Below are 19,247 nucleotides of genomic sequence, written 5' to 3' on the forward strand. Positions count from 1 at the left end.
CATAATACAACTTTGGTGATACTTTTGAGATTTCGTTTTAATTTTTGGAAAAATAATCCCTTCTGTTCCCCATCATTCCCACCTAACCCCCAATATCCCCACACAGACATACACACACAGAAATAAATAGCATGTAAAGGCCAAATTATTTGCTTCCTACATTCTTATTAACAAGTAAGAACCTTTCACTACCAGTGTACTCAAGTTCTGCAGTATAGCTAGTTCATCTTGAGATCTATATCTGTGAAACAAGAAATTCAGAATCAGGGCTAAAGATCTTTAAAGTGTGATTTTTGTATTTTTCCTAGGAGAAAAAGGCATTTTTTACAATAAAGTGACAGTTGTTTAGGATAAGTTAACAAGAAAATGTAGGCCTGTTTTGGGAAGAATTGTTGATCGATAGGTGTTTTAGAAAAGCCAAATGGTTAGTCAAATGACCACAGAAATGCCTATAGGTAATCAAATGTTAAAATTCTGAATACTCTTTGATTATATGCCTTGTATGAGTTTCCTGTTGCTGCTGTAAATAAATTCCTACAAACCTAGTGGCTTAAAGCAACATAATTACCTTATAGTTGAGTAGGTTAGAAGTCTGACACAGGGTTTGCTTGGCTGAAGTGAAGGTGTCAGCAGGGCTATGTTCCTTTCTGGGACTGTAAGAGGGAATCCATTTCCTGGCCTTTTTTCCACTTCTGGAGACTACCCACATTCCTTGGCTTGTGGCCCCTTCCTCATCTCCAAAGACAGGAAGGGTGGGTTGAGTGCTTCTCACACCCATCATTCTGACCTGCTGTTTTGCCTCTTAAGGTGTCATGTGATAACACTGGCCCACTTGGATAATTTAGGATAATCTTCCTTTCTTAAAGTTAACTTATTAGCAACCTCAGTTCCAACCACAACCTTAATTTCATTTTGCCAAGTTATGTACCAGATTGGTGCAAAAGTAATTGCAACTTTTGTCATTACTTTTAATGGCAAAACCACAATTACTTATGCACCAACCTAATAAAATATATTCACAGGTTTCAAGATTAGTAGGTGGATGCCTTCAGGAGACCATTCTGCCCAGTGAATGGGATCTGGGTCCTCCAAAGAGGGACATCCCTTTCTGGGCTATCATTCATGCACCTGAAGCAACCTCTCTTAGTTACTGCTTTCCATGCCAGTTACCAGGGCTCCTTAACAAACAGGAGCTATTTACTCACACATAAATTAATCAACATCTATATTTTTAACTTAGAATAGAAAGGTCTTTTAAAAAAATTTTTCATCCTTTGTGTTTATGAGATTCTTGAATACCTAATTCTGCACATCCAAGGGGTCACTTGGATTTTATAATGTCATTGCTTACAGTGGGATCCAGAATCTGCAATTTTATCAGGCCCCCATTGTCCTATGTGCAGACATCGGTGGCTTGCCTTGTTTTTATTAGATAGAGACATTCCAAAATTCTTTTAGTGAGTTTAACAAACATCATCAGGAGGAAACTGGAGGTAGTGTTCCAATATGACATGCATTAAAAATTCCTCTTTCTCACTTATATCTGTAATCTGATAGAGGATCAACAGTATACCAATTTAATCTTGCTGCAGAGTGACATTTTTGAAACCATTAAATTTCCAGATAATGTGCACATGTGGAATTCAGCAGCATGAGCCAGCTGTGAGTGGGGACCCACTATCACTAATGTCACTTTATTCCCATCTTGCTTGACTATGGATTGTACCAGTTTCATATTTCTTGCACCGTTCCTGGTTCCAGTCCCTCTGGATTCATATTGCCGTGATGTGAGAAATAAAACTAAACAAAATATTACTAAGGATGACAGATACTACATCTATTATTTTTATGGCTGACTTATTTCAGTGTTTTAAAATCTTCAGTTGGTTTGGGGAATGGCGTTAGGCGCCCACGTGAGCTGTGGGTTACTCCCAAGAGGAGGGTGTTTTTCAGGAGGGATCTATTTGCAGGTGGATCTTGGAGGGCAGAATGCCTCATACGTGCAGGTCTTGCCACAGTGTGTGTTCAGAGGAGCCCACTAAAAACACCGTGGAACTGATCCACATGGGGCACTCCTGCTGCAGGCTCAGGGACTGACAGAAAATGAGAGGGAAAGGAGGAAACAGCTCATGTTTTTCTTTGGTGGGAACGATATCCAAGGGACTTAGGGAAGGTGCCCCAGCCAGATATGTAATGAGAGACAGTGATGATTAAGTGCATTTCAAGATCGACCCAAAGGCTTTTTTCTAGGGCTGTTATATTGTTATATGAATAATGTTAAACTCAAGTTATGAACGAAGTTGTTTTAAAATATATGTATATGTGTGTGTATGTATATTTTTTATTTCTCTTTATCACTTAGAAAAAAATCAGAAATAGGCCGGGCGCGGTGGCTCACACCTGTAATCCCAGCACTTTGGGAGGCCAAGGTGGGTGGATCACGAGGTCAGGAGATCGAGACTATGCTGGCCAACATGGTGAAACCCCAACTCTACTTAAAAAAAAAAAAAAAAAATTAGCTGAGCATGGTGGCATGCACCTGTAGTCCCAGCTACTTGGGAGGCTGAGGCAGGAGAATCGCTTGAACCTGGGAGGTGGATGTTGCAGTGAGCCGAGATCGCACTACTGCACTCCATCCTGGTGACACAGCAAGACTCCATCTCAAAAAGAAAAAGAAAAATTCAGAAATAAAACATATATACCTATGAAGTGGTTAGGTGTTTTCAACTTCCAAGGTCTTTTTCTTTCAACAACTTGAAAAGTGGTAGACCACAGGATCAAGCCATGAAATGTGTGAGTTGTCACCAAGCACTGAGCTGGAATCTTCAGGGTCATTAGACATGCATCAGTCAGTGTCCATCTGTCTGTCTGTCATGCCTCTGTCTTGCACAGTTATGTTCATCATATGTTTTTTATGATCAGGAAATAAGGTATTAAGATTAATCAGACAAGCAGAATAAGAACAACAAATGTTTGGTGAGTGCCTACCACATGCCAGGCACTTTCTACCAGGAGATGTTAGAATAGAAGAGGCATAAAACTCTGCCCTCACCCAGCTGGTACGTGATGTTTGCCCAGGAGCATAGTAAAATACCTGTTGGCTAAGAACAAAAACAATGGCTTCCAAGCACATAAGGATAATGCTTACTAACCAGAGATGATTTTGATATTAGAGTAGGAAAATGTTTCCTTTTGATCCACTGAACACTCTACAGTTAGAAAACTTTAGTATTCATGCCCTCTCCAGAAAACAGCAGGCTCTTTTCTAAATTTTTTTAGTTCTGAAAATAAAAATTATTTAATATATAAGGATATTGGGTGTTTTTTATAATCTCACATGTTGGTTTAACTTATGATTCCTTGAACTTTGTTGCCATAAATAACATCATTATGATTCTCTTGTTTATTATAACTTAATGACTATCATGCAAGACATTTGTGTCATGGTTTTGAAGTGATCATAGATGGTAATACATGTTATTTCAACCTGTTTTAAAAGAAAGCCAATCTTTTCCAAATATTTGATTTTCAACTTGTAAGTTTGAGAAAGACTAATTTTTATTATATTTATATAATATGACTATTATTGTTATATTATTTATTATATTTGTATAATATAGTTCAACGTGAAGTACACATGGTTATATAATGCGTGTATACACACATGTACCAACAGATCCTGACAGTTACTTGCTGAAGAGATCCACACGGCTCTTTGCTTCTTTTGTCCTGGTGCAAGTTCATTTGCAGACACCCTTCCTCACCAGTGGCTCATTGTGTGGCGTTGTTACCACTAGGTCATCCGAAATAAAGTTGTAGCCTAAAGCGATATGTGAATAAAATCTGTACCCATTTCTCAATTGGCGAGGTAGGAAGATACATATCCAAGTCCTCCTGTCTGGTTTCTTTTTAGCCTATCAGCCTTTCTGAGAGTCCTTCAGTCTGTCATTTGATCTAATCCCATGGCGTAAAGAGGTGAACTCTACAACAGAGACCCAACAAAGATAAAAACCCTGACTTGTCTTAAAAAAAAAAGAACAAACTTTTTTTGTGATAAACATATGTCTGTTAACTAGTGAATGAAGAACAGAGAGTGGCAGGGTAGGTAGTGTGCGCTGTAGTGTGTTGTCTCTAAGAGTGTGGACTTCTTAAGTGATGATACAGTTAGCGATGTTAGAAGAATACTTTCACCTCAGTCAACAGCTATAAAGTCCAAGCTGGGAACTTTATGGAAAGTGTCCAGACATGAGCAACCACAAGTGTAGCTAATGATGCCAATAGATTCCAGATTCCCAGGATCATTTCATCTCAACATGGGAAAACAATGCCAGATGTCTAAAGTTCTCTAGCCATGTGGCCGTGGACAGCTTAGCACCACTGTGCCTCAGTTTCCTTCTCTGGAAGATAGGGATAATAATGGCAGTTTCCTCATAGGGCTGTTGTAAGAGTTAAACGAATTAATGAACATAATGTGCCTGGCATGGCTAATCTGAAGTCTTACATAAATTTTTTGTAATTATTATTTTCATGTTGTGTTGCTGTCAACTATTGCCGTGCTAGTTCTTTTGAATTGAAATAATTAAATGTCAGACCACTATGTTTTTTTCTTAAAATTTTACCTTTAAATGCAGCATGAACTGCTAATTCTTACAGATCCATCTTTAACGTGACAACCTCTTATTCATTCTGGTTTATTTAACTGGATCTTGTAATTTGGTATACTATATGCATTGTTTGACTAAACCAATAATAATTTCATCCCTTCTTTAATAAAAAATAAACACTTATTCTTGGTTCCAGCTCCTACTGCAGCCCTTGAGTCTAAGCACACACTTAATTGTAGATGCCAGGACCATAGAGCCATTTACACTTTCATTCTTAGTCCATGTGTGATTTACCTTTCCATGCGTGTTGCCATCCCTGTAGTTTTGAAAAACACCTTTTCTGTGGCCAACAGTGATCTTCGGCTCAGTGCTAACAAGCATTTCCCCAGTGACCATTTGTTGACATAACCTAGCATGCCAGGGTCTATCACAGAGGGTGGGGGCAATCAGGCTCTGGGGAACCATGGCCTGTGACCTTGAATGGCACTAGACCAGGACTGTGAGGAGCATCTGTATTGAATCCACTGATACCCATGGCAAACAGACCTGTCATCCTGCTCCTCTCCCAGTTGCCACTCAGTCTGGTTTCAGAGCGGGAAATTGGAGGAGGAGTGATTTCTTCTTCCTTCCAGCCAGGTGGCAATTTGTTCTCCTAGTTGGCAGCAATTTGTCCTGCAGCTCTCCCCTAGGACACATTGCTGAAGACTTCATTGTTCACCATGGTTTCTTTATTGGCTGTGATTCATACCCATCATAAACATAATAACTTGCCAAGAGGTTTTTCTTCCATTTCCCTTATTTCCATTTCATACTTTAAAAAATTTTTACTCTAGAAAGGAAATATTCAGAAATAGTAGAGTATAATAACCATTCCTTTAATTTGAATTCACCCCACACATTTCTCTCCTGTCCTACCTTTATTCTACTTTACAGTTTTCGAGCTATGACAATTTTTCTCCCTCCAATTATTTTTCTAAACAGTATTGCAGTGTTTAATAAACTATTTTTAGAGCAGTTTTCGTTTCACAACATAAATGAGCAGAAAATACGGAGTTCCCATATAGTTCCTGACACCCTCCTGCCAACACACACACACACACACACAGTATCCTTATTTATCGTAATCCGTGAGGCTGTATTGCCACATCATTATCACCAAAGGCTATAGTTCACATCAGGGTTCATTCTTCATATTGCACCTACTATGGGTTTTGACAACTCTATAATGACATGCATCCTTTATTAGAGTATCATATAAATAAGATCACAGCCCAGAACCTCCTCTGTGCTCTGCCCGTTTATCCCTCCCTTTCCGTTAACCTCTGACAATCACTAATCCTTTTACTGTCTCCATCGTCTTGCCTCTTCCAGAGTGTTATGTAGTTGGAATAATGAAATATTTGGTCAGTGCAAAAGCAATAGCAGTTTTTGCCATTATGTAGCCTTTCAGATTGACATCTTTCACTTAGTGACACGCGCTTAAATTTCCTCTATGTGTGTTCATGGCTTGGTAGCTTATTCCTTTGTAACACTGAACAATATTCCATTGTCTAAATGGACCACAGTTTAGCCATTCACCTATTGAAGGACAGACGCCTTGGTTTCTTCCAAATTGTCAGTTATGAATAAAGCTACTATGAACATCTCTATGGAAGTTTTGTGTGAGCACAAGTTTTCAAATCCTTTGGGTAAATAGCAAGGAGCTTAACTGCTGGATCATATGGGAAGAGTATGTTAGTGTCGTAGGAAACTGCCAAACTGTTTTTCTTTTCTTTTCTTTTTTTTTTTTTTTTTTTTTGAGATGGAGTCTCACTCTGTCACCCAGGGACAGTGCAGTGGTGCGATCTTGACTCACTGCAACCTCTGCCTCCCAGGCTCAAGCCATTCTCCTGCCTCAGCCTTCTAAGTAACAAGTAGCAGAGATGGGGTTTCACCATGTTGGCAAGGCTGGTCTCAAACTCCTGACCTCAAATGATCCGCCCACCTTTATGACTCTCCCCACGACCCTATATTGGACAGAACAAAGGAGGACGAACGTGGGAATAGGAGACAAAGACAAAAGAGTATTTTGGAAGAAGGGGTCAGGGGGCACCTTGCTCCTAGTGAACGAGGGCCCTGAGCTTTACACAGCCCTCCATATTTATTAGGCAGAAGAGATAGCAAGGAGCTGGTGGTTGTCAGGTAACTGTCAGTCGGCCATTTGGTTCACAGCAGGCTTGTGAGACTGCATTCCTCGAACCGTGGGTACTAGATGTCTCAGGAGATAACTTCAAGGAGCCCGGCACCAGGAAGTGATGGCAAACCTTTTGGCAACAGGCACATTTTGAGTTTGTCCACATCCTGCATTCATGATAAACAGTTTGCTGTTTGATCGTGTAGCCTCCAGTGGAATGCTGAGCTAGTCACGATCCCTTTGCCGGCTCACTACACACCTCGGCCTCCCAGAGTGCTGGGATTACAGGCGTGAGCACCTGTGCCCGGCGCAAACTGTTTTTCGAAGTGGCTATGTCCTTTTGCATTCCTGCCAACAATGAATGAGGAGTCTTGTTGCTCCACATTCTTGCCAGCAGTTGGTGATGCCAGTGTTTTTTAGATTTTGGCCTTAAGCAGATGTATGGTGGTATCTTGTTCTAATTTGCATTTTCCTTATAACATATGGTGCAGAGCATCTTTTTACATGCTCAATCGCTATCTGTACGTCTTTGGTGAGGCGTCAGGGTCTCCGGCCCATTTTTACTCGTGTCGTTTGTGTTCTTCTTGTTCAGTTTTAAGAGTTATTTGTACATTATGGATACCAGTCCATTACCAGATATGTCTTTACAAATATTTTCTCCAAGTGTGTGGCTTCTCTCGACAGTGTCTTTCACAGAGCAGGAATTTTTATTTGAAAGAAGTCTATCTTACCAATTTTTTTTCATGGATCATCCCTTTAATATTTTATCTGAAAAGTCATTGCCCTATCCAAGGTCATCTTGATTTTCTCCTATGTTATTTTCTAGGAGTTTCTTAGTTTTGCATTTCACATTTAGGTCTATAATCCATTTTGAGTTGATTTTTGTAAAGGGTGTAAGGCCTGTGTCTAGATTCATTTTTCTGCATGTGGATGTCTAGTTGTTCCACCACCATTCGTTGTCCATTGTAGTACCCTTGCTTCTTTGCCAGTTGATCATATTTATGTAGGTTTCTTTCTGTTCTCTCTCTTCTGTCCCAGTGATCTGTTTGTCTCTTATTTCACCAATACCACCCTGTCTTGATTATTACAGCTTTATAGTAAGTCTGGAAGTCAGGTAGTATCAATCTTCCAACTTTTTTCTAATCAGTATTGTGTCGGCTATTCTGGGTCTTTTGCCTCTCCATATGGAATCAGTTTGTTATTAACCCTAAATAAGTTTCTAGAATTTTGATTAGGATTGCACTGAATCTATAGGTCAATTTGGGAAGAATTGACGTGGACAATATTAAATCTTCCATTTACTTAGTTCTTTGATTTCTTTCATCAGAATTTTACAGTTTTCCTCATAGAGTTTTTGTATGTATTTGTTACATTTATGCCTAATTATTTCACTTTTGGAGATGCTAATGTAAATGGTATTATGTTTTTAATATCAAATTACAGTTGCTCATTGCTGGTATATATGAAAGTATTGACTTTTGTATATTAACCTTGTATCCTGCAATCTTGCTACTTTTGCTTGTTAGTACTAGGAGCTTATTTTGTTGGTTCCTTCAGATTTTTTACACAAACAATCATGTCATCTGTGAACAAAGACTGTTTGATTCATTCCTTCTTAACCTGTTGATGTTTTGTTTCATTTTCTTGTCTTATGTCGTTAGTTAACTGAGACTTCCAAGAAAATATTGAAAAGTATTGGTGAGAGAGGACATTCTTGCCTTGATCCTGATATTTGTGGGAAATCTTTTATTTTCGCAACATTAAGTATAATGTTAGCTATAGCGTTTTAGTAGATCTTTTTTTTAATCAAGTTGAGGGGAGTTCCCCTCTATTCCTACTTTGCTGAAAGCATTTATCACGACTGGGTATTGGATTTTGTCAAATCTTTTTCTCCATCTATTAATATGACCATCTGACTTTTCTTCCATAGCCTGTCAATGTGATGGATTGCATTTTTTGAGTTTCAGATGTTGAACCAGCCTCCCATACCTGAAATATATTCTACTTGGTCATGGTGTATAAATATTTTTAGAACTTGTTGGATTCAGTTTGCTATACTCTGTTGAAGATTTTTGCATCAGTTTTCATGAGAAATTATGGTTTGCAGTTTTCTATTTTTGTAATGTCTTTGGTTTTGGTATTAGGCAAATGCTGGCCTTTTAGAATGAGCTAGGAAGTATTCTCTATGTTCTGGGAGACATGTTAGAGAACTGGTATGATTGCCTTAAATATTTGGTAGAATTTAACAGTGAAACCATCTGAGCCTGGTGCTTCATGTTTTGATAAGTTATTAATTATTCACTCAATTTTTTAATAGCTAGAGGCCTAGTGAGATTGTCTGTTTCTTCTTGTGTGAGTTTTGGCAGATTACACCTTTCAAGGAACTGCTCTATTTCAACCAGGTCATCAAATTTGTAGGTATAGACTTGTTCATAATATTCTTTGTTATCCTTTTAACGTCTGTGGGATCTGTAATAATGTCCCCTCTTTCATTTCTAATATGAGTAATCTGTATCTTCTTTTTTTTTTTTTTTTTTTTTTTTTTTTTTTTTTTTAGCCTGGCTAGAGGTGAATCAATTTTACTAGTCTTTCCACAAGTTTTTGGTTTTGTTAATTATTTTTTCTATTGATTTCCTGTTTCTGTTTCATTGATTTCTGCACTAATTTTTTTTTGTTTTCTTCTGCCTTCTTTAGATTTAATTTTATCTTTTTTTTTAGATTCCTTAGGTGAGAGCTTAGATTATTGGTTTTAGATGTTTCTTTTTGTCTAATATATGCATTCAGTGCTACAAATTTCACTCTAAGCACCTCTTTTGCTACATACCACAAATTTTGATGTTGTATTTTAATTTTCATTTAGTTCAAAATATTTTTAAAATTTCTCTTCAGATTTCTTTTTTGACCTATGTGTTATTTAAAATGCACCTTTCATCTTCCAAGTATTAGGGATTTTTCCAGCCATTTTCATGTTACTGATTTCTAATTTAATTCCATTGTGGTCTAACAGCAGACATTGTATGATTTCTGTTCTTTTTAATTTGTTAAGCTGTGTTTAATGGCTCATGATGCGGTCTGTCTGGTGAATGTACCCTGCAAGCTTGAATATAATGTGTATTCTGCTGCTGGCAGATAAAGGATTCTTAAGATGTTAGTAATATCCAGTTGATTGATGGGTGCTCTTGAATTCAACCATGTCCTTACTGATTTTCTGCCTGCTGAGCTGTCCATTACTGACAGAAGGGCTGAAGTCTCCAACTATAGATGTGGATTCATCTATTTCTCTTTGCAATTCTATCACCTTTTGCCTCACATATTTTGACACTATGTTATAGGTGCATACACGTTAAAAAATTTTATGTCTTCTTGAAGAATTGACCCTTTTATCCTTATGTAATGCTTTTCTTTATCCCTGGTAATTGTTTTTGCTCTAAAGTCTGCTCTGTCTGAATTTAATGTAGCTTATTCCAGCTTTCAGTTGATTAGTGTTAGCATGGTACATTTTTCTCCATCTATGTGTCTTTATATTTAAATACATTTATTGTAGATCATATGTAGTCGAATTGTGTGTTTTAATATGATAATCTACCTTTTCATTGGTTTATTTATTTTTTTTTTAGATGGGTTCTCACTATGTTGCCCGAGCTAGAGTGAATTGGTGCAATCTTGGATCACTGCAACCTCTGCCTCCTGAGTTCAAGCAATCCTCCCAGCTCAGCCTCCCGAGTCCTTGGGACTATAGGCATGCACCACCATGCCTGTTTAATTTTTGTATTTTTGGTAGAGACAGGGTTTCACCATGTTGCCCAGGGTGGTCTGGAACCCCTGAGCTCAAGCAATCCACCTGCCTCTGCTTCCCAAAGTGCTGGGATTATAGGCATGAGCCACGTGTAATCTGACATTTAAATGATCATTGATAACATTGGATATCTTTTTTTTTTTATTACTGTTTTCTATTTGTTGCTCTTATTCTTTCTTTGTTCCTGTGTCTCCCACTCTTTTACTGCCTTTTTTGGTTTTAGTGGAGCATTTTATATTGTCCCATTTTGTCTTCTTTATTAGTTTAATGTTTTGTTACTTTTTTCAGTGGTTGCCCTAGGGTTCACATCTGTTTATAGCTAGTCCAAGTCCACTTTCAAATAAAACTGTACCACTTCACAGGTAGTGAAAATTCTTATAATAGCAAAGTATTCCATTTTCCTCTCCTGTTCCTTATCACTGTTACCCATTTCACTTATCTATAATCATCAGATTATAGATACTTTGTTAATCATCAGATACTTTGTTGCTATTATTATTTTGAACAAACTTCTTTCTGCTATATCAATTAAGAATTTTAAAAAATCTTTTACTAATTCCTTCTCTCATGTTCTTCCTTTTTCTTTGTAGATCCAAGTTTCTGATCTATTATTTTTCTTCTCTCTGAAGAACTTTTTAATATTTTGTACAAGGCAGCAGGTCTACTGGCAACAGATTCCCTCAATATTTTTTTTTTGAGACAGAGTTTTGCTTTTGTTGCCCAGGCTGCAGTGCAATGGCATGATCTCAGTTCACCGCAACCTCCGCCTTCCGGGTTCACATGATTCTCCTGCCTCAGCCTCCTGAGTAGCTGAGATTACAAGCATGCACCACCATGTCTGGCTAATTGTATTTTTAGTAGAGATGGGGTTTCACCACATTGGCCAGGCTGGTCTCGCACTCCTGACTTCAAGTTATCTGCCCACCTTAGCCTCCCAAAGTGCTAGATTACAGGCGTGAGCCACTGTGCCCGGCCCAGATTCCCTCAATTTTTATCTGAGAAAGTCTTTATTTTTCCTTCACTGTTGAGGGATAAATTCACAGGATACGGAATTCTAGGTTGGTGGCTTTTTCCTTCAACATATTGAATATTTCACTTCACTTTGTTCTTGTTTGAATGCTTTCTGAGGAGAAGTCCAATGTAATTCTTATCCTTCCTCCTCTAGAAGTCAAATGCTTTTCCCCCCTTGGATTTTTTTTAAGACTTTGTTTTTGATTGTCTGCAATTTGAATATGATATTACTAGGTGTAGATTTTTTGGCATTTATCCTGTTTGGTGTTTTCTGAGCTTCCTGGATCTGTGGTTTGGTAAAATTAGAAATCAGTAATAGAAAAATAGCTGGAGAACTCCAAAATGTTTGGAAGATAAATGACATGCTTTAAACATGAGTTTGAGGAAATAGTTATTATTGCTTTAAATATTTCTTCTGTTCCTTTCTCTCTTCTCCTTCTTGTATTCCCATTACGTGTAAGTTGCACCTTTTGTAGTTGTCTCATGGTTTGGGTATATTCTGATGTTGTGTGTGCTTTTGTTCTGCTTTTTGTTTGTTTGTCTTTTTTCTCTTGCTTTTCAGTTTTGGAGGTTTTTACTGAGATCATCTGTAAGCACAGAGATTCTTTTCTCCACCATTTCCAGTCTGCTAATGAACTGTCACAGGCATTTTCATTTCTATTACTGCGTTTTTTGTCTCTAGCATTTCTTTTTTGGTTTTCTTAGAATTTCCGTCTCTCTGCTTATGTTACCTATCTGTTCTTGCATGCTGTCTACTTTATTCGTTAGACATTAGCACTCTTAGCGTACTAATCGTAGTTGTTTTAAATTCCCACTCTGTTAATTCCAACACCTCTGCCATATCAGAGTCTGGTTCTGTTGTTTGCTGTGTCTCTTCGCACTGTTTTGTGTTTTTCTTCGTGAAGCTATACATGATGTATTGAGTAACAGGAACTGTGGTAAATAGGCCTTTAGTAAAATGGTGTAAGGTGTGGGGGTGGGGGAGGCGCTCTACAGTCATATGATTGGGTCTTAGTCTATAGTGAACCTGTGCCTCTGGACTGTGGACTTCACAAATACTTCTCAGTATCCCTCTCCCCCACCGTTAGTTGGAATAGGATGGCTAATGTGGGTTGGAGTTGTATTTCTTCCCCCAGGTCAGTTAGGCTCTGACAAAACTCTGGCAGGTTAGGTGCTGGTAAACATAGCTTCTCTTAAGAGCAGGCTTTGTTAAGAACAGAATAAACGTGCTGACGTATTTCAAAGTGCTTTCCACTGCTTCTTGCTGGCGGCCTGAGGGGATTTGTCTCAAATCTCTGTGAAAACCTGGTAGGGTTCCTGGAGGTAAAACTCACAAAAAAATGTGTGGGCCCCCTTGAAACTTATTCCCCCGGAGTTTTTACCTCTGAGACATGTCCACACTGAGCTCCAGCAGTTTGTCAGCTACAGTTTAGGTTTTCCTGGCCAGGTTCTGGCTCTCACAGAGGTTTCTGCTCGTGAAGTTCAGCTCCAGTAAGTTGTGATTCTCTGTATTTACCTTTTGGTCTCTCCAATCTGAGGGGCAGTGGTTTGTCCTGTGACCTCAGTTCTCCAACACATCTAAGAAAATTTGTTAATTTTCAGTTTTTTCAGCTTTGACTTACTGTTAGGAAAAAGTTATGACTTCTAAGCTCCTTTCAGGCCAGACTAGAAACCACCAAGTCCTTTCTGTAATTTTTTTGTGATCTGTTTATAGACATTGGTAACAACCTTTAATTTATTTTAATTACTAAGGGCCTTTGAGATTCATGCAGTGCAGGTTTGGATATTGGAAATTAAAATATTTTAGGCAAACCATTTGTTGTAAATCAAAATGGAAAGTAAATTTACTTGTGTCCTTACATAAGATTGCAAAGAAAATTGTTTCAACTGTAGTTTTCCTACGCAAAAGACTTTATTTCATTAAGTTCACAAAGCTGATAGTGTTCCAGGTTTTCACTTGAAAAAAGTAGCATCTGAAACACGAGGCTCAAAACAAGGAGAAAGAAAAAGAGAGAAACAAACTGTTATTTATCCACAGTCCTAACTGAGTCTCTTTCTTGATATAACCCTTTTCAGCCATCTGTAGTTATGGACAAGGGTATTTGACCTGTACAGGCATACGTTGATTTATTGTGCTTCACTTTATGGCTCTTTTGCGTATATTGTATTTTTTATAAATTGAAAGTGTGTGGCAGCCCGCATGGAGCAGGTCTGTCAGCATCATTTTTCCTACAGCACGTGCTCACTTTCTGTCCCTGTGTCAACAGCTTTGTGTAAAGCATTGACTAGGCACTAGTAAACTTTTTCAAAGCATATTGAATTTGGGGGTGGCAGATGATGCATGTTTGAAAACAATTTGGTGGCCAGGCATGGTGGCTCACGCCTATAATCCCAGCACTTTGGGAGGCTGAGGCAAGTGGATCACCTGAGGTCGGGAGTTTGAGACCAGCCTGGCCAACATGGCGAAACCCTGCCTCTACTAAAAATACAAAAAAAAAAAACAAAAAAAAACAAAAAAATTAGCTGAGTGTGGTGGCTCACGCCTGTAGTCCCAACTACTTGTTAGGCTGAGGCATGAGAATCACTTGAACTTGGGAGGCGGAGACTACAGTCAGTCAAGATGGTGCCACTGCATTCCAGCCTGGGATGACAAAATGAGACTGTCTCAATAAAAATTTAAAAGTTTAAATTAAAAATTAAGCAATTTGGTGATAATTATATTGTAAGTTGTAACTTCCTTCAATTCCAATACAATGGCATTTCCAAAGTGCTGTTATTGGTGGAAAACAAAACTGCCCACAAACGTGTTTTATTTGGGCTATGTAGTGATTTATTTTTAAATTTGAATTATTTGACGACACGTGAAAATTAAGAGTTGATATAAAGTCTGGTCTAGTTTCTCCTGAAACTTGAAACGACTTGGACTTCCTTGGGGCATCAGTGTGCAGGAGCTGAGTTACTGTTCCCCTCCAGCTCTCCACAACGCCTTACTGTCTTACACGGGCTTCCTCCACTTACATTACTTGCCTGGTCCTAGGGAGACATTCGTGTTTGTGACATCTGCTGAAAGTAAAAAGGTGTCTAATGTGTAGGGTTAATGCATGAAGGCTTGCAGAAGACATTGAGAACTGGGTTTAGAAGGTGGTTCACAGACATACAGTATGTCCCGTGGATATGAGCTTAAAGCTGCTGTGTCTGCCTGGACCTTTGTTTGATTTGAGCATTCTCTTACAGTCTTTACGGGCTTCTTTTGTACTTAAAGATCGCAATGAAGTGATTAGTGTGACATCACTGAAATTAGTTTATGCATGTGGAGGATTAGAAAGGAGAAAGATTTTTCCCAGTACAAGCATAGCTTTTATTGGCACATGTATCCCTCCCAGCCACCCACACAAGAAGCACAGTACCTGTCATTTCCTAACCTTTAGGATTAGAGGAATTCAAGCAAGAAAAGGCAAAGAGGAAAACCTAGTAAAGTTCACAATGCTTCTTTTTATAGGCAGAACAAAAAAGAATATTGAGGCAATTACTGGCATAAATCAATCCAAAGCAATTCAAAGAAATTCAAGCAAAAAGAAGGCATTTTGCCTGAATTATGGAGCTAATTCTCTCAGTCCTCCACTTGAGTGTTCCTGAGGAGACCTGGCCTGAGAATGTTTTTCCAGTCATCTGGCAGATTCAGAAGTGAAGAGAAAATGTATTATTGTAAGTGCAGCTATGGAGTCGGAGTCCGGTGCTGCCCCTGTCCAGAACATGTGTTGAGAACATCCAGGCTCAACTAGCATGGCTAGCTTGGAGGAGAGAGGCTCTAGAAGGGATGATCATGATCCCCACGAGGCAAGAGAGGGGGGTGTCAGTGCCCAGAGGAGTCACGCTGGCTCGCCCTTCAAAATCTTTGTAACTTTAACACTGTCAGAGATGTTATAAGTGATTTTCATTTTTTCTGTTTAAAAATGTATCTTTTTTCCAACAACTTTTAGCAATAAAAAGGCAACTTATTAATGAAACCCTTCTGCCTTCAAAGTATGAAATTAAAATATTATTGTAACTACAGGCAAGAAAGCATTTGGATTATGTGTCATTTAGAAATGATAATAAAGATTATCCATATGGTCTTATGTTGTCACTGCCTTACATTGCATTAGCAATCACCTAATATGGGTGTGATTTTGATTATGTGGCTCATTTTAAATTCTGTATCCTAGGTCAATCAGTGTCAAGATGATTTACTAGAAGGAGGTGCGTTTCTTTCGTAGATGCTGTTAGGTGCTTGGGCACAATTAGAATATTTTAGAGCATAGTATTTTTGGTATTATGATGCTGTGGGTGTTCTTAAACATTCTCACTATATACCTTCTCCTTAAGCGTCTCTAATTCTAATCTTCTCTGTCTTGGGTACATAAAACAATGTCTGGTAGCAAGATCTATAAAAATTCATGTTATCTGTTTATTTATGTTAGTTTCCCTTAAGGTCTTCCGGTTTTTGTACAGGTGTCAGTAATTTTAGATGTTGAGTTTTTGGTGGTCAGTGAGCAGGATGCAGAGGCCAGGATTAACCTATGTCTCCAAAAGAATTGGAAATCTCTCTGCCTTTTTTTCATTCTCTTCCACTGAAAGAGGGAACAATGAAGTCTCATTCCTGCTGAACTTTCCAGGGAACCCAGCAACACGACGTTTTTTAACCTTCTGCTCTGTGGGGGTTGACAAAGCTTGATGGGAACTAATCTGGGTTCATTTGGGATTTGGGACAGGGTAATAGCCTTTTGAGAATTCAGTACCTTCCCTTCGATCCTCCTGTGGCCTGAGCTCTCTGAGCTTTGTAGGCTCTGTGTAAGGTTCTGCTCCCTGTATGCACATACTCCAATTATACATTCTTGACTCCTCACCCTAGTTCTGTTCTTTAGTTTTAACAACGTGCCTTTGAGATTCATCTGTTATTTCATGTTTGCTTGGAAAATATTTACTCAGGGGAGTCTTCTCTTTGACACTGTATATGATGATGTTGACAATGATTTCATAAAAACTTAATAACTCTAGGAGTGTAACAATTAGCAGATTATGATTGTGTTGTACTAGAATCATGGGTCATTTTAATCTAGCTTATAATAGGAGACACAATGTTTTAGGCTGTGGCGTTGTATCTTTCTGGTTGTTTGGGGTTTTTTGTTTTGTTTTGTTTTTTGAGGATAGACAGTACCTATCTTTCGTCTCTGTCTGCAGCGTGGCAGAACGCTTGCTACAAATAAGGCACCATACAGCCATCTCTGAATGAATAGGATTAATTCAGTAGATGCTGTTCCTGAACATCTGTCCGTATACATGCCAAAGCTCCGTATCCCATTCAAATGCATGCCTACATAATTGAATTCTTTATCCTAAGGAAACTGGCCAAGAAGCGGAAAGAGACGATGAGCAGCACCCGACAGGAGATGACCGTGATGGTGAACTCAATGGACAAGAGCTATGCCGAGCAGGGCACAAACTGCGACGAGGCTTTCTCATTCATGGACACGCACAATCTGAATGGGAGATGTAAGTGTATATGCTTCTTGGCTTTTAATACATCTCCTTGGTTTTGCAAGATTTCCTTCTTTTGAGGAAGAAGGCACCTGCTTCTCATCATCCTTCTTGTTGTTTAGATCCCATTTGTAAACTCTCCAGCTATGGAATTACACACGGGAAGCCTGTTATAAAAACAGTTCATCAAATGGCAGTAGCAAGTTGATTGTTTATTTGTTTAGCTGACAGGTTCTGCCTTTATTCTAGGGCTGTTAGTGGCGATTAATTAATTAAACTGTATTTCAGCTTCACAAGCCTTATACTTCACACCAGGTGTGTAAACCAACCTCAGCTACTGCCTTCCCGTACCTGTGATCCAGGTAGAAGGCATTATTTTAGGAAACTAGCAATTAGATTGATTATATCAAGCACAAAAGGAGTAGTTGCTTTGTCCCTGGTAATCTTCTTGGAGACCAGAGGGAGGCTCCTCACTCTGTGGTTTAGGGGACACTTTGGCGAGCTCAAGGTCGGGGGTTTCTTTACTGTGTGAAATCTGTGCCTCAGGCCTGAGCTGCATAGCCAGGATTCTGGTCAGCATGGGGATGGAATTAAAGTGTAGCTATTCCTGTTACCAGAAAATGGTCATAATATTCATAAAAGCTGGTGGGCCTTGTGGCTGTGAGGAGCACAGAAGTGGCATCTGGGGTGGGGCGACTAGGAGCAGTTTGGACAGTGTGGGCTTGTGTCCTGATACCCACTGTGGTCAGTGTGGTACTGCAGCTCCCTTCCACTCCTCTTCCAGATCACAGTGTGGTCAACGCACGTGCCTGTCCCTGAGCTTTGTGTTTCTCCTACACACTGCTAATTCGGTCTCCGAATTCAGTCTCATATTTTTCTGCTTGTAGTGGCTGCAGTTGTCCCACGTTATCCTCCTACATCAGTTTGTACTACACGCACACATGGCCCAGTGGAGCACGCACAGGTGCTGCTTTGGCACCAATGGGCAGGGCAGCAGTGTTGCTTTCATCCTTGGCCTTCTTTCTTTACCGTTTCTTGTCATTTTCAGTGCAGGCAGTAGAAGCTGTGGGGTCTCAGTGTACCCAAGCTCCTTCCCATTTTTTCATAGAATTCTCTCTGCTTTTTTGTAGCAGATATTATGTTTTTCATTTAAAAATACATACGTATAATTTATTCAACTGCCATAAGAAAGCAACCTATAATGTATTTGTTGTGGGCCGGAACTGGAGAAGCCCTTTTGATCACACGCAGGATTAGAATGTTTGTAGTAGCAGGTGTTCCTAGAAAGGGACCACACAGATACGTCCTCATTTTCCAGTATAACTCATTAATGTTCCAAACCTTCTATTTCATGGTAAAATTCCTCAGGAATCAATTTACTTGGAATCACTCACCCCAAAAGCAAGAATCTTCTTTAGTTGTTCTAGGTGTTTGAAGTTTGAACAGCAGAGAATATTCACTTCTGGACAGGAAGTTTAATTTGGCAGTTACGTTTTTGAAAGTGAATGTATGTGTGGAAATCCAAAAATGTTCATGTACAGAGGACTGCCACAGAGGCCAGTGGAGCTTCCACAGCTGATTGGCTATTAGACGTTATTTTTTGCCTCCCTTCAGTAAAGCCAACAGAAGGAACACAGCAGTAGACTTTCCATTTTCCTCCCACTCTAAGCAATAAGATCTCATCAGTTCTCATCTGTCGCGAGCAACCCTAGAGGTAGATATCGTAATACTCTCTTAATGTCTTTGAAATAAGACAGCAGTTTCTGGGGAGGAAAACTTCAGGAAAGATGTTCCTTAGACCACCAGGCTGCCAGCACCACACCTATGACAAGTATGGGTATGCATGAGATCTTTCGGGGTTGGGAGAAAGTGCTGGAAGTTGTGAAGTGAGCAGTTTTTAGAAATGAGACAAGGGGAAAAATGAAATAGGAGAATTTAAAAATAAACATGACCACAGTTTTGAGAGTGGGGATTAATCTCTCCAGCAAAGCAAGTATGAGTTGCACTATCTGCTTTAATATGCTGTAAAAAGGGGAGAATAGATACAGACAGTGGGAATGGGTTTAATTTTTATGCTAGAAGATGAAAGTATTTTTAAAATATTTTAACTGGAAGGTGAAAATAAACACAGTTATTTTATATCTGC

The 19,247-nt window shown here is 39.0% G+C and overlaps 1 protein-coding gene across 10 annotated transcripts in view; it reads left to right on the top strand.

Annotated features, from left to right (window-relative positions):
* LOC105478860 (protein tyrosine phosphatase receptor type M) overlaps positions 1-19,247 on the top strand; it is an 826,332-nt gene that overhangs the window by 644,461 nt on the left and 162,624 nt on the right. For all 10 annotated transcript variants that reach the window (XM_011736570.3, XM_071085869.1, XM_011736565.3 and 7 more), the window contains one exon: positions 16,965-17,116. In XM_011736570.3, the coding sequence (XP_011734872.2) occupies positions 16,965-17,116 (152 nt within the window). The remainder of the gene's footprint in view (positions 1-16,964; positions 17,117-19,247) is intronic.

This window comes from Macaca nemestrina, chromosome 19, assembly GCF_043159975.1.
Source record: "Macaca nemestrina isolate mMacNem1 chromosome 19, mMacNem.hap1, whole genome shotgun sequence".
In the NCBI taxonomy this organism is placed as follows: Eukaryota; Metazoa; Chordata; class Mammalia; order Primates; family Cercopithecidae; genus Macaca; species Macaca nemestrina.